Below are 14071 nucleotides of genomic sequence, written 5' to 3'. Positions count from 1 at the left end.
CTTGGTTTGATTGAGATGTTGAATTGGTTACAAAATGAGACTTAAAAGATGAGTTGCTACACAAGTGAAAAGGCATGCTAGACTAAGACAACTAATAATGTAACCTACTAAATGACTGAGAATTAAATTTTGCTGCACATTAAGTGCAATTGCAGTAGATGACAATGAAATAACAATACATGTAGCAGCACCATTTCATTGCTGCTGCAGCAGATGAATGAACTGAAAATATGGGCGTACAAATGTATGTGTGTCTATAAATATTGTACTATTCATTCAAGAAACTAAAACACACGAAACTTGTGATTCCAACAGAATTTATGTTTTGCAGCCCACATTTGGCCGTAATAATCGCCCTCACCAAGACTGCGGTATCATGCTATGCAACTACTACAACTTGCTATAAAATATTTATGTGTTGCAGTTTCGATATTCAAAAGGGTTTTTCTCCAATGTTAATGATTAAGTTGCTGCAGGTTTTTCCTTTTGTGCTTCCTTTCATTTCAAAAGCTAATCCTGAATTACTTGTGTTTATGCTTTAAATCATTTGTTTCTATGTAAGGTAGATGATGGAGCGACAGAGCAGCAGCCTAGTGGTGCGGTTGCTGGGGAGTTCGGCGAGCTACATGAGGAGGTTCCTGTTCCGCGTGCTGTCGGTGGGACCGGTGCCACACCACGTGGCGTTCATCCTAGATGGGAACCGGAGGTTTGCCCGGAAGTGGAAGATGGAAGACGTAATGGGGTACAGGGCGGGGTTCCTGTCCCTGATGACGCTGATCAAGTGCTGCTATGAGCTCGGGGTGAAGTACATCACCATCTACGTGTTCAGCATCGAGAACTTCAAGAGGAAGCCCGACGAGGTGCGGTCTGTGATGGACCTGATGCTGGAGAAGATCGAAGGGCTGCTCAAGGAAGAGAGCATTCTGGAGCAGTATGGAGTGAGGGTGGAGTTTGTGGGGAATCTGAAGCTCTTGAATGAGTCAGTCAGGATTTCAGTAGAGAAGGCCATGAAGGCGACGGCTCGTAATGACCGGGTCATTCTGGTGGTGGCCGTCGCCTATACTTCAACGGATGAGATGGTGCACGCTGCTGAGCAGTGCTGCCAAAACAAGAGTGTTGATGGAAAGCTTGTGGAGGTAGCAGATGTGGAGAGGCACATGTACATGGCGGGCGTGCCTGATCCGGACATTCTTGTGCGCACCTCAGGAGAGACGCGCCTCAGCAACTTCCTGCTCTGGCAGACTTCTAACTCGCTGCTGTATTCGCCTAAGGCGCTGTGGCCGGAAGTTGGGCTGCACCACCTCATCTGGGCGGTCTTGAACTTCCAGAGAGTCCAACCTTACCTCCGCACTAGGAGGAACTACCTACCTTTGTCTACTCAGTAATAAGGATTTTCATTTGCCTTAATAATTATATCAACATCAAATGAAATAAGATTACAAAAGAGGAACTGGAACTGAGGCTTACAACTGGGTGATTATATATATAGAAAATAAGAGAGTGGGTACATATGTATCAGCTAAATAAACTGTGTTTCACAATGAAAGAATACATAACAATAGTAGCAGTATGGCTACAGAGTTGCTGAATGTAGCTAAAATCCTCAGAGCCCATATTCAACGTCTAGGTTGGTGCAGACGAGGGCGATTACAGAAGATGCGGCCGTTGGCCTTTACAAATGCTGCTATAGCCAAACTCATGCTTGCCCACATGAAGGAAAATAATAAATTCCACATATCGTGTCGAACTACAAAACAACAAGATACTCATCAGTACCACTCAATCATGCACAAGTCAATAAGTTTTGAAACCTCTTTCACTCATTCGATAATCATGTATGCAGAACGTCCCAAGAACAAGCATGGCCACACAAGTTTGTAAGTTCATTACAAACAAGGGCAAAGAGAACAAGTGGAAGAATTTTAATACAACTAGAAGCAAAAGCCATTGACAAGAAGTGCATCCTTACCTCGTCTAAGTGACAACAGCGCGAAGAAGAAGCCAATCAGCATCACTCCGAAAGCCAAAGGAAAGGACTGCAAAAGTGCAAAAAAAATACAATATAAGTCCCCTATTCAGATAGTTAGCATAATAATGTGAGCACACTGATACTTGGACCATTATTAGAATTACACCTAACATGTATGACTTTTAAAATACACAGCTACATACTTAAAAGGGGAGAAAGCTGGTAGTTATGGATTACTTACTGCCACTGCCTCAATACCGCCTTTCTGTGCTGTAGGAGTCATGCTTCGAGAAACAGAAACAATATAATGCCCTTGTACTAAATCAATAGCATCCTTCAAAACAGAATCAAATGTAAAGTTAAGTAGCAAAATGATTAAACTAAATAAGCCATAATCTTGAACATAATAATAGTTTACGTCTATCACATAGAGAAACTGAGAGAAAATGTGAACCCAATTTGTTACCAAAATAAACACAAGAATAAATCTTACATAATATGCTATCAAATATTTTTAAGTACTAAAAATTCCCTGAATGAAGATTGCAATTTGAAAACATGTGTGTGCTTCTACACATTGAAGCAAGAAAAAAGTTGAGATCCATCAGAGCTAAGATCATAAGTAGAAAATGCTAGACCAGCTAATGCCAATACCAATTCTATAAAGAACTATGTTTGAGCATTTATGTGTTGAACAATTTTGCAAGAAAATTAAAATGAGGGAAAGCATGCAAACCTGCTTTGTACCATCAGCGAAGTTGTTTAAATAGTATCGCATGAGAGCATTAAATCCATCATTCAGAATACCTTGAACTGTTCTCTGGCCACATCTGTTATTAAAGACAAAAAATATTAAAAAATCTTTAATCTTGTGACTTGTGAGTTTGTCCCTTAACATGTGTCTTGATTCATCCAAATAAGGAGAAATTACTTTCAGTATGATGAAAAAAAAAAAAAAAAAACAATTTTTTTAAAGCATAGAGTTAGGAGACTGATAACATAAGAAGCTTCAGTAGCAGCAGGAAAACACTGGATACACAAAAGAATGTCAGGCTGCAAAAAAAAATCAACAATTTCAAAGCCCAATCAAGGATAAAATATTTTTGATGCATGAATACTGGCTCAACCACCTACAATAGCTAACAGAAGGATATAGTTGAATGCTTCATAAGCCTGGTGTTTGCATTAGTATTGACCTCCAACAACTCAAGGAGATGAAGATCACAACTAATTATTATGAAAAAAGTAGGCACTCTTTTTGTTGGAATCTTGAGTTCTTTGATACTCCTACATTATTATTATTACATGAGTTCGCTAGGTGAACTCTTTTTGGTGCAATTAAAGAACTAGAAGGAGAAAAGTATTCACAAACTCTAGACTGAATGGCTTGAGTTATTTTAAATTTTAAATTGAGGAAGTTCATATCAATGTATTTATTGTATCCAGACTAGAAGAACAATCTCACACTAAAGCTCATATATAGATTACTGAAGAAAAATAGCCCTAGAGCTTTCTCTCCTCACCTTAGTCATTTGAATCCTAGCCTTACAATACAAAAGAACTTAAAGCTTATTGGTTAAGTTTATTCCCCCAGGTATAATTCAGACATGTGACGTTTTTGCAGATTAGCTACTTAAACATTCGCTAATCCAAAAAGTGACAAGTACCACTGAAAGCATAAGCTCCACAATTATTCAAAAGAGGCTGAAGCAACTGAAAGTTTTAAATTGAAACTGATTCAAGAACCTAAGAAGGTACATAATAATATGCCATATTTTTGTTGTAGTGGAACTCTTATTTCCCCTCAAATTATTTTCTCAAAAGGATCGCTCAGTAATCAATGCTAGTTCATCAAAATGGCTCAAAAAATATACCTGACAAAATCCCCCTTTAAAGCAGGAGTACCAGAATACTGGATGCTTATGTCATCCCCATGGTTAGCCCACACTGAAAACAAAGTAGAGAGATGGAAAGGTTTGAGAAGGATGATAGGCCATGAAAATTATTACATCATATTCTGACCAAACCTAAAACTGAAGGTAAAAGATTGTAGCAACTAGCTAGAATTTAGAACAATTTAAGAATATTGTTGAAGTGGTGCATTACAAATTTTAAAGCTTTCATCAAAATTGGGGTGTGAACTGATAGTTTCCTCAGCTTCAAAAATACCAAGCCGTCGGAGTTGAAATTCCAGCATTTTACGAGCTATCATGCTCTGCAAATAGAAGATGAAGAGGATAAAGTGAATGAGAAATGCTGCCCTAGAACAGAAGTAATGACACATTTTGTTTTGTTTGGGGTGCCTGGGCGGGAGTATTATCATCGCTTTTGCTAACATTACTGTAAATCAAATATGTATTACATTCAAGAACAAGGTAGGTAGATACACTTCCATATAATTTGTTTCCACTTGAAAAGGCTGAATAATTCATTGTCACTTATTATCGATGCTGTATCCGCTAGGGTGAATCAAGAGAAAATTGTCACGCCAACAAATCTTAACATTTTATGCATAATAAATAGCATATGTTGCATCTGTTTGTTTTAGTCAAAAAGGTATCAAGAACTCATAACCATGCCAACCTGGTTCCCATTAAGTTTTCTGAAAGTATTAACTGCATACAAGATGATATTCTTGAAATTGTCTCAAGCCCCAACATGAATTCTCCATCCATTAAAACAAGTAGTGATGGAGATAGACCCTCCAAGGCCTAGAAAACTAATGCAATCATCTCCATCAAGTCAAGTTTTCATCTAACCATCGTTTACCTAATGCAATCATCTCCATCAAGTCAAGTTTTCATTCATCTAACCATCATTTACTTTTGGTCTCTGTGACTTTAAATCAGTTCTCTTTCTCAGGAAGAGTTAAAAGTAACAAAGCTCTAAAATCAGCTGGTTCAAGAAGTACCTCTCAAACTAACAGAATACTAGAACATACAACCTTAAAAGAGGTATGCTTTTACAAGATTCACATATCCATTAATTTAAACTGCATCATCAATTTGTATCACTATGAAGATCACACAGAGGTTGAAAAGATAAGGTGTGGATCTATCTAGAATAAGGTGTTGATATATCTATGGAAACATAAAGTTTTACAGAAGCAAACTAATCCTATATCATTTAATTTAGTAATGATTTGGGAATAAGAAACTATGCAACTTTGAGAAAACAAAAGTACCTGAGTAACATTTGTACGGTCCAAGCAGTCTATGCAATTGGTCCTCACAGCTCCTCCTTGAGTTTCAACTTTTTCCCCCTTCTCATTTAACAAAAAGTACCTATAGTATAATAAAAGCAGTAAGGACCTGAAATCCCTAAAACACACACACACAAAGTAAACGATCCAAACTACACAGTCAAATAATTGGCTTCACACCAACGATTATGACTGCGAAAAAGATACTTTGTATTTAAATAATAAATTCAAATTCCAAAGTCAAAGATGAATGCAGTTTAAAAGATAGACTGATCAAATTTAAACAACAACCTCCTCGTAGACTCTTCATGTTTCAAACGAGTAAAAGCCTATTTCAGGACCACAATTGGTTAAATGAATATATTGACTAAGCAAGTGGATACAGCACCACTGGCACATTGTTAGGACGATATAAGATAATGTATGCCACTATTGTTGGGCCAAAATAAAAAGTTAATAGACTTTAATTATAAGATTACACATAATACTCAAAAGGTTGATGTAAGAATGAAACTTGGATACAGAAGTAGATGGTGTTCTCAGTTTTTTGAATCTTAGTTGTGGGTTATTATCAAACATGACACAAGTACATAACTTGCAGGAAGGGTCCACATTAACCAAGTACTATATCGCATTGCATGGAAGTATGACCAGGTAATAGTTGTCTCGTAGTAGCGCAAGATACCTATGTTATCAACATCCATTCCCAAAAATAACGTATCTTTAGCAGAGTAAAAGAATGTAGAAATCTATATTTAAAAATTAGAGAAAAATGATAACCCATTTCTCTAATTTAAATAAACACCCATGCAATATCTTCAATTATGTTTACCTCCCTTCTGTTAGGAACAGTTTGCTTTTTGATCAAATTGGTATATGTTAAGATTAGGGAAATTTTGTTCGAATGTATCTAACAAAATTAAAATACTCTTTCAATCAATTTTTACATATCGAAACCAAAATTATCAAGCCATAACTTCTCATGCAAAATCACACTCTATCACAAACATGTAAAACTGATTTCCAGCTCACTTCACTTCAGAAGCAGAAAATAGAAAAGATAAATAATTTACAAATAACTATGAGCTATTGACACAAAATTTTCTTGCAGTACTAGGTCTCCAAATCAAAGTTAAGTGTGCCAGAAGTTGTATGTAAGTTTAGGTAGAGAACATCAAGATTTTGTTCCATTATCTTTTATTTTACAAATGCTTTTAATGCTCATTCCGTAGTTTTATTAATGCTTTTTGGAGATTAACCATCTGCAAGCCTGGAATCTATAAACCTTTTGTTCATCTTTTGAGAGCACAGTATTAAAATGGATCAGAAAACAAAGTTTTAACAGTGAATCTGCTTTTATCCTTTTCTGAGGGAGAAGAAATCAACTTTGAACAGTTAAGTTAAAAGCAAATTCATTTCACCTCAACTATCATCACAGGCACAGAAAAGATGGAACAGTTTCATAGACAATGCAAACTATGAAATACGTAAAGCAAACAGTTCTTGGAGAAACTAAACAGACTCAAGCAAGAAAACTATAAGCTCCTCCAAAAAGTAACTGCACCTGCTTTTAATCAGAAAATCCTCAATTTGTTCGTAAAGAATGGATAAGCGCTCAAAGTGGACATGCCCACATATCTTGTGAAAATCAAAGTGCAGATATCTGAAAAATGTTTCGGGTAAGGATATAGCAAGTTCACATCCAAGTGATCATGTATAGCTGCAATATAATAACATTGAAACACAATATACCTCACATCATCACTAACAATAGGTTCCATTGCCTGGCAAAACCTTTCAGATAAGCGTCCCTCATCTCCATGCTGTTAAAAGGTTCAAAGAAATAGGGCGGGAATACCAAGTTTACCAACAGGAAAATATATTGTACATAACAGTTAACATAGCGGGAGTCACTTTGTCATTCACGTCAAAGAAAGGGATTCTAGAATTGAATATGAATAAAAGGAATAAAAAATCATATATTTAGCTGAAAGAGATGTTCCAGATTGGCATATTGTCACCTTCATCCACTTATATGTTTTAATACCAGTTTGATCTTGGCAGGAGAGTTCTGATATTTGTACAGGTCCTGGGAGTTTTCAACCTATGTACTGGTTCATATGATCTCTTCAAATGATGAGAATTCTTTTTCAAACTATGTATAAGTGAATATGAACCCTTTTTAAGCATCAAAATCCGAGCTTCTTAGGTTTCTAAAATATAAAGCACTTTCAGAAAGACGCTATTTTTCTTTTGAAAAAAAAAAATCATACTAGAGACCAATTTGTATTACATCTTTAGAGTAGATATATTTATGTCTTTTAATACTAGAAAAGCTCTATTAAAAGACGACTTGTCATATACATAGGTTTCAAATATGGTACATTATTGTTGAAAATTAGTCAGGTAAAGTGCAACCCTGATGAGGATGGCAATCAGCAATGTGCAACAAAATTGGGTCCATGTACCTTGTTCACTAAATCAACTGCAAGAACGTTTCCATATTTCTTTCTTAGATCCAAAAAATGTCTTTCAGCCACTCGAGGCTGCACAAACGTGTAGAGGAACAAGTCATCAAAGAAGATGTGATATGTTAGGTTAGAACATAATATGAAGATAAAAAAAACTACTTACTGCTTCCTCAGGTCTCACGATTTCAAACTTTGGCTTATATGTCAAATCAACAATCTGATCCCAGAGAAATGGCATCGACCCTCGCACCTAAAATAGGAAATTAGTTCATCAGGTCAACAAAGTGAGATACTGTAAAATAATACTCCCTCCGTCCCCTAAAAATGTGGTGTGGTTTGAGTGGCGCGGGTTTTAATAAATAGTTGGGAGATGTGTATAAAGTGGAGAAAGGAACCCATCAAAATTGATTTGTTAGGCAATTTTTAAATGGTTTGTTAGATGAGTTTTTTGTTAATTATTGAGTGTGAATGAGGGTGAAAATATAAGAGTGTGTACCAAAATGGAAACACCATACTTGTTGTGGGCAGACCAAAATGGCAAAAAGACCACACTTTTCGTGTACGGAGAGAGTAATTAAACATTTGACTAGATACATATCATGTACAACTGATACTCATGCCTAAAGAGCATCTTAAGTTAGTATCTATAAGTGAACAGTATGCAGTATAAAGAGACCATATGGTTGATGCTAGACAAGTAAATAAAAACCAATTAAAGTTCAGTTTACAAAAGAAACATGTGAATGTGATTTTGCACCAGTATTGTGCAAACCTAAATTAAATTAGATGGTATCCATCCATTCGAAAGAAGAACTCTAAAGCATTTCATCACTGTAGACAGTACTTTCTCAAGGCATTACCATAGAGAAAATTGTAGTACCACATATAAATCATATTGTAACCCTATGAGAATTTTACCTGAATAAAAGATGCAGTGTGCCCATTAATTTGTATGATTTGTTCACTTTCCACAAAATTTGCAACAAAACCATCAGAATCAGCTCCTCTTCTCCACATTCGTGTGCCTACAGAAAATTTCAAAATAAATTACAGGTGCGATAAAAAGATGTTTATTCATTCTCCCGCATCGTAAAAATGGTTCTAACGGGAACAAATCAGAGTTTTTCCTTTTTTAAAGAAAAAAGAAGAAGAAGAAGACAAAGAAAGTGAATGTTTTGTGTTATACAGTATTTTAATGGTTTGGCGTTGGTGGCTTTTAGCAAACTTCTTGAAGAGCAAAAAAGAAGAAATTTCCAGTTTTGAGAGGAAAAAGTAAAATAAGGATACTCAGAATGCGACTTATATATCATTCTCCACTCCAAATGATAATCATAAAGTACAAGCTGGATTTCCAAAAGTACAATATCTTTTTAATGGTTTAACTGATCCCAAGTTTCAATTGCTAATTTGAGAATTTTGGTGACCATGAACAAATTCAATTATAACTATCAAAGCAGGTGTGTGCTAGATCATATAGAACAGAATCAATAAGCCCTGAAAGGAGATAGTAATTGATGAGTTCCCAGATCCCACATCACAAAAGAGCAACATGCCAGAATAAAAAAGACACAATTCCAAACTCTAGAACCAAATAGATAATTCTAGATCCAAATAGTATTGTAGTAAAATACTTGGCATAGGGATCTCAATGAATGACTTTTAAGAGAATACTATCTCCTATCACCGACCAATTCTTCACAGACAACATGGCACATGCAAATTTTGATTGAGAAGACTTCAAACTAAGTTTATTAACAAACCAGTGGTTCATGCAATATCGGAAATTAAGTACACAAAGGCACATAAACACAAGTGCAAGTTTTGGAAAAGATATCCAAGAAACTTATATCCTTGAGCCAAGGAAACCAATAGGATCTGAGCTCCCGTATAAATTATCAGAAAGTCTAAGGCAAACAACATACAGAAAGAAGGTCAGCCATTCGCCTCGAAATACTCCTCCGTCCACTAATTCAAGGCCTTCTTTCCTTTTTGGTCCGTCCACCAACTCAAGACCTATCTATTTTTAGCAAGTTTTTTTCATATTTTAATTGGTGGGTCCCAATAAATAATACATTTTTTCTCCACTCAACTAATGAATAATACATTTTGTGGGCCCCTTTCTCCACTCAACCAATAAACAATATATTTGGTGGGTCCCTTTCTCCACTCAACTAATAAAAATACACTTTTTCTTAAAACCCGTGTTTTGCCTCTTAGGTCTTGAATTAGAGGACGAAGGGAGTATTTGTCTTGCTGTCAATTAGTCAGCAGCAACTTGGGACAACAGATGTTGGAAGGAAGAAACAAATGGAGAGGGAAAAAGTAGTGGGGTAAGGATTTTAACAATATCCGGATTACCTGTTCTTCTCGTGCATCTTCGTGCAATTAGTGCAACATCAAGAATATCCTTCCCAATGGCTGCTTGAACGTTCTGAAAGCCTAATGACTTGTCAAGGCATCACTTATTGTAAAATTATGATATGCTTATGCTAATCATAAGTGGCATGTACTGGAATTTCAGGACATTCGAAAGGATACTGCCTTGAATGACAGGGAGTAGATATGGGTCAAGCTGCATGAGGATGATGTATAATTCAGTTACTACAATATAAAAGGGGGAGCTTAGAGAAAATTTGAATTACTTATATGATTCATCCAGAAACTTGACCTTGTTGTCTATAAGCACTTCCAGCATGTAGTTGTTCCAAAGAAATCGAGGGTCAGCCTGAAGAAAGAATGTACAGACAATAAATTAGTGCAAGTTCTGCAGTCAACATAAATATAGCAAACCCAAACCCCAAACTGCTCCCAGCAAGAAGATTAAGCTGCTACAGGAGTAGAAGATGCAGTATGAAATCCATAAGTTTCAGCAGAGTTCAACCATTAATCATTTAGAAACTCACTTGTCTCCAAAGAGGCAGCAATTTTGACTCATCACCCAAATCATGCAACCTCTGAGCACTGCCAGAAAAAGCACAAGTCTTGATTAGACCAATTGCTAGAAGTACCAAACATCTTAGACTTGCAAAAAGTAGACATAAATGCTATTTCATTTTAAATTCTAATTGAAGTCATATTTTTGGAAATATACTGTAACACTTCATGTTACTGATGGGCAATAGTGAAGCTCCCCCAACGAGTCTCATGCACAACATACTAACAAATGAAAATGATTTCAAGAATGAAGCAAACAATATAAAAAAAGCACCGAGTATGTGTATGAAAACTTCACCTCAGAGTCATATTCACATCATAGGAGAAATATAGACCTGGAGCCCTCTCTGCAACATTTAGCAAGCGAGAAAACTCACTCTCCATCTTTTTCTGTTCAACAGAGGTATATATTACAGTGAATTGGAAACAATAATTTACTCCAATTGTAAGATGATGGACCTCGCCAGTACCTGTTCTTCTGGAAAATTCTTGAGCGAATGATCACATGGAAAAACCTTCAATGATGTCACTTTGAAAATGGAGTGACCCAGATAAGATCCAACGCATTCACGTCCAGTTATCACTAATAAATATGATCCTGAAGTAAAAAATATGAAAAATCAGTATCGTGGAGAAACTTTGATGGAACTAAGGATATAAAAAAAATTAGGACTGCCATATTACTAGACACACAACAATCCTTTTTTCACTAGAGAAAACATATTGCAAGCAAGAGAATGGGAGTCAACTAAACATAAAAAATGAGCAACCGGACTATGCCTAATGTGCACTATAAAAGCTGCACTCAATCTTCTCCCCAGAAGTCCTCTTTCCGGCCATTGAATTTCTCACTATTACAGTATTTGTTTCTTCGATCATTACTTGTTAGAGCCCAGTGCATAAAAGAACTTCTAAGTGGAGACATAATCATCTCCAGGTGCAGACGGGAGCTATATCACTTCTCACATGGACTTTTGTGAAGAAACAGGAGTTGCAGAGTGGACTTTGGAGCACTACATGGATGAATAAGACCATAATGGCAGCTGAAGTGGCAGATACCAGCAATGGGGCCAATTTCGCTAATTACTCCTACAAATCCCTACAAATTCCTTCTCAATTTGGAGGCAGCCATGCTGCGAGACCGCGCCCCCCACCCCAAAGGTACCTACAAAAGCTACGATAACAACTGATTTCTGGCAATGAATATGTGGCTTAACTGAAACAAAGCCTATATATTACAATGTCTAATATGACCCCTCATATGTCAAGGTTATTGCATCCATATTTCAAGAACTCGCCTCCAACTCTTACCCCCATCCAGAAATAGCCCAACAGTACACTTCTAAACTCGACCCCATTTTTCACCCCAAGTCCACATGCTTCCGGAAACAGTGATTTGAAGGAAACTTTCTATGGTGATCAGTGGTTCAGGTTTATAACTTTATATAACCAACAAAAGTACACTGTTGAAATAAATGCCTGGTGATTAGAAATGTAAATTAGAAGCTTAAAAATCTCCGAAATGATTGCGAACTTGCAAAAATGCACATGAGGCTGACTTGGTTAGCAACAAGTTGATTTCTACTTTTTAAATTCACAGGTAGAGGAACTTCGTTTTGAGCATTGTGAAGGGTAAATAGAAACTTGCTCCTTCGTTTCTGTAATGCCTCTTGACGGAATAATGATTAATCAGTAATAAATTTACTCACCCAATTAACAATAAAAAATACCATAGAACTTTTTGTGGAGACGCAATGTGAATCGTGTGTTTTGACCAAGATCACTATTCACTAGTAATCAAAACTTGGCAGAACATGAATAAGCGCTATATCCTGGCACCAGACGTTGATCGAGATTTAAAAAAAAAAGGCAGATAACTTCGAGGGAGTATATCATATACCAATACAGTACGTATCAAAAGGTAAACTGAAGCACACGTCCCTCCAGCAGATCACTAATCGCTAACTATCCTCAGGTAATAAACAGCAGCAAAAAACTTGCCTGCCAAAAGCTTGAGCATACCGACCACGCCATAGATAGTCTGAATTTTAGGAACGCGAAGCGCGTTGCTTTGAGGTATTTCATCTATACAACAGGAGAGAACATTAAAAACACATTTCCCACAACACCAGAAAAGCACTAAAGTATCAGGAAGAGAAAAAAATGTAAGGAATGAAATACCAATAAGATTCATGGAGCCATCAAGGCGGCTAACAGCGAGCAACGACGAGGAGGATCCGTCAGTCGGCTCCACCACGTACTGATCCGGGAATTCCCACAGCCGCATTTTGGTATACAGCTTCTGCACGGGATCTATTTTGTCCGTCATCATCAAGATTGTGACTGCAAAGCAAAATCGAAAGCCACAAATCCACTCAGTTCGATCCAACTCGATTTGATCCCAGGAGGTAAATCGAACAAGAACAGATCACTGAAACATTCTTACAGATTGAAGCAGAAAAATGTCGAAGGAATCGGAACGGAAGCAAAACCCGATTGATTTAAGGCGCCTAAATCGCGAGAGAGATTGAAAATTTTGGAGTGGAATGGGTCAAATGAAGGGAATTAGGGGTGTTGGAGAAGTTGAAAAACGATGGGAGATGTGTGCGGACAAAATCAAAACGGAATTAACTGAAAATGCCGCATAAGTAGCTTGCTGTTCTCGCCCATGGCCGATTTCCAAAATATGCTCTGCACTAATCATATTGTTTCACCTTATTCGATTTTCTTTCTTATCATTTCTTTTTATTAGGTTGAACAAATGAAAAAAAAAAAAAAACTTTTTTTTTATATATTACAAAAACGCATGCAGGCGGGAATACAACACCACCTAAAATGAGAAACCTCACCACCGGAAATACAACATCACCTCAAATGCAAAAATATCACCACACGTAGGCGAGATTGAACCCACGACCTCTCATAAATGAGAGTTTTTGAGTGCCTCAACCTTGCCGCTAGAGCAAGGCCTCATTGGCTAAAAAATGAAAAATTCTTACTTTTCAATTTACCTTTGTAGTTGTAATTCATTGAATTTTGTTGCAAAATTATTTTATGTGGGAGTACTTTATATTAGAAATTATAAAAGTAACTTCGTACTTGTATATAGTTTAGTCACTTTGATTCGTTGGTCATGATGAATTACAACGATAAATTAAAATGATGAAGTTATTACAATTCATCCACTTAAAACCCGTTTAAAATATGTGTACTCGTGTATCAATCTCAAACACAATTAAGGCGTGAATTTTTTATTCGTTCTAGACCCAAACATGTATAACAATAGTTACTAATTACCTAAACTTGATTGAATTTTTATGTATATTTTGTTACAATAATTGGTTATCCTTTGCAACAACAATCCAAAGTAAAAACATTAATGGTAAATAAAATAAATAGCAAAAGATTAAAAATTAAAGAAAAAATCGCGTTGACATATCTTCTAGTGTCTAGACCTGCTTTGAAAAATCACTAGTGTTTTACCCGTGCGATGCA

At 36.4% G+C, this 14071-nt stretch overlaps 2 protein-coding genes across 3 annotated transcripts; one reads left to right on the top strand and one right to left on the bottom strand.

Moving 5' to 3' along the window:
* Positions 1 to 122: 122 nt before the first annotated feature.
* Positions 123 to 1600, top strand: LOC131020117 (dehydrodolichyl diphosphate synthase 6-like). 2 transcript variants are annotated; one of them, XM_057948792.1, is made up of 2 exons: positions 123 to 476; positions 567 to 1600. In XM_057948792.1, the coding sequence occupies exons 1-2, from the start codon at positions 321 to 323 to the stop codon at positions 1383 to 1385; spliced, it is 975 nt and encodes a 324-aa protein (XP_057804775.1). In that variant the 5' UTR covers positions 123 to 320; the 3' UTR covers positions 1386 to 1600. The 2 variants fall into 2 exon arrangements, with proteins under 2 accessions (XP_057804775.1, XP_057804776.1); XM_057948793.1 differs by having other exon boundaries at positions 563 to 1600.
* On the bottom strand, positions 1458 to 13323 carry LOC131020116 (phosphoinositide phosphatase SAC6-like). The gene is made up of 21 exons (XM_057948791.1): positions 13023 to 13323; positions 12758 to 12919; positions 12578 to 12661; positions 11047 to 11174; positions 10875 to 10966; positions 10546 to 10603; positions 10311 to 10367; positions 10181 to 10214; positions 10001 to 10081; positions 8561 to 8667; positions 7806 to 7892; positions 7640 to 7717; positions 6924 to 6994; positions 6736 to 6834; positions 5154 to 5253; positions 4076 to 4184; positions 3844 to 3916; positions 2706 to 2799; positions 2211 to 2303; positions 1970 to 2036; positions 1458 to 1747 (listed from the first exon to the last, which is right to left on the bottom strand). Exons 2-21 carry the CDS (start codon positions 12906 to 12908, stop codon positions 1617 to 1619), a joined length of 1794 nt encoding a protein of 597 aa, XP_057804774.1. The 5' UTR covers positions 12909 to 12919; positions 13023 to 13323; the 3' UTR covers positions 1458 to 1616.
* Positions 13324 to 14071: the final 748 nt, after the last annotated feature.

This window comes from Salvia miltiorrhiza, chromosome 4 (genome assembly GCF_028751815.1).
Source record: "Salvia miltiorrhiza cultivar Shanhuang (shh) chromosome 4, IMPLAD_Smil_shh, whole genome shotgun sequence".
Taxonomy (NCBI): domain Eukaryota; kingdom Viridiplantae; phylum Streptophyta; class Magnoliopsida; order Lamiales; family Lamiaceae; genus Salvia; species Salvia miltiorrhiza.
This window is presented reverse-complemented; position numbering and strand designations above follow the sequence as displayed.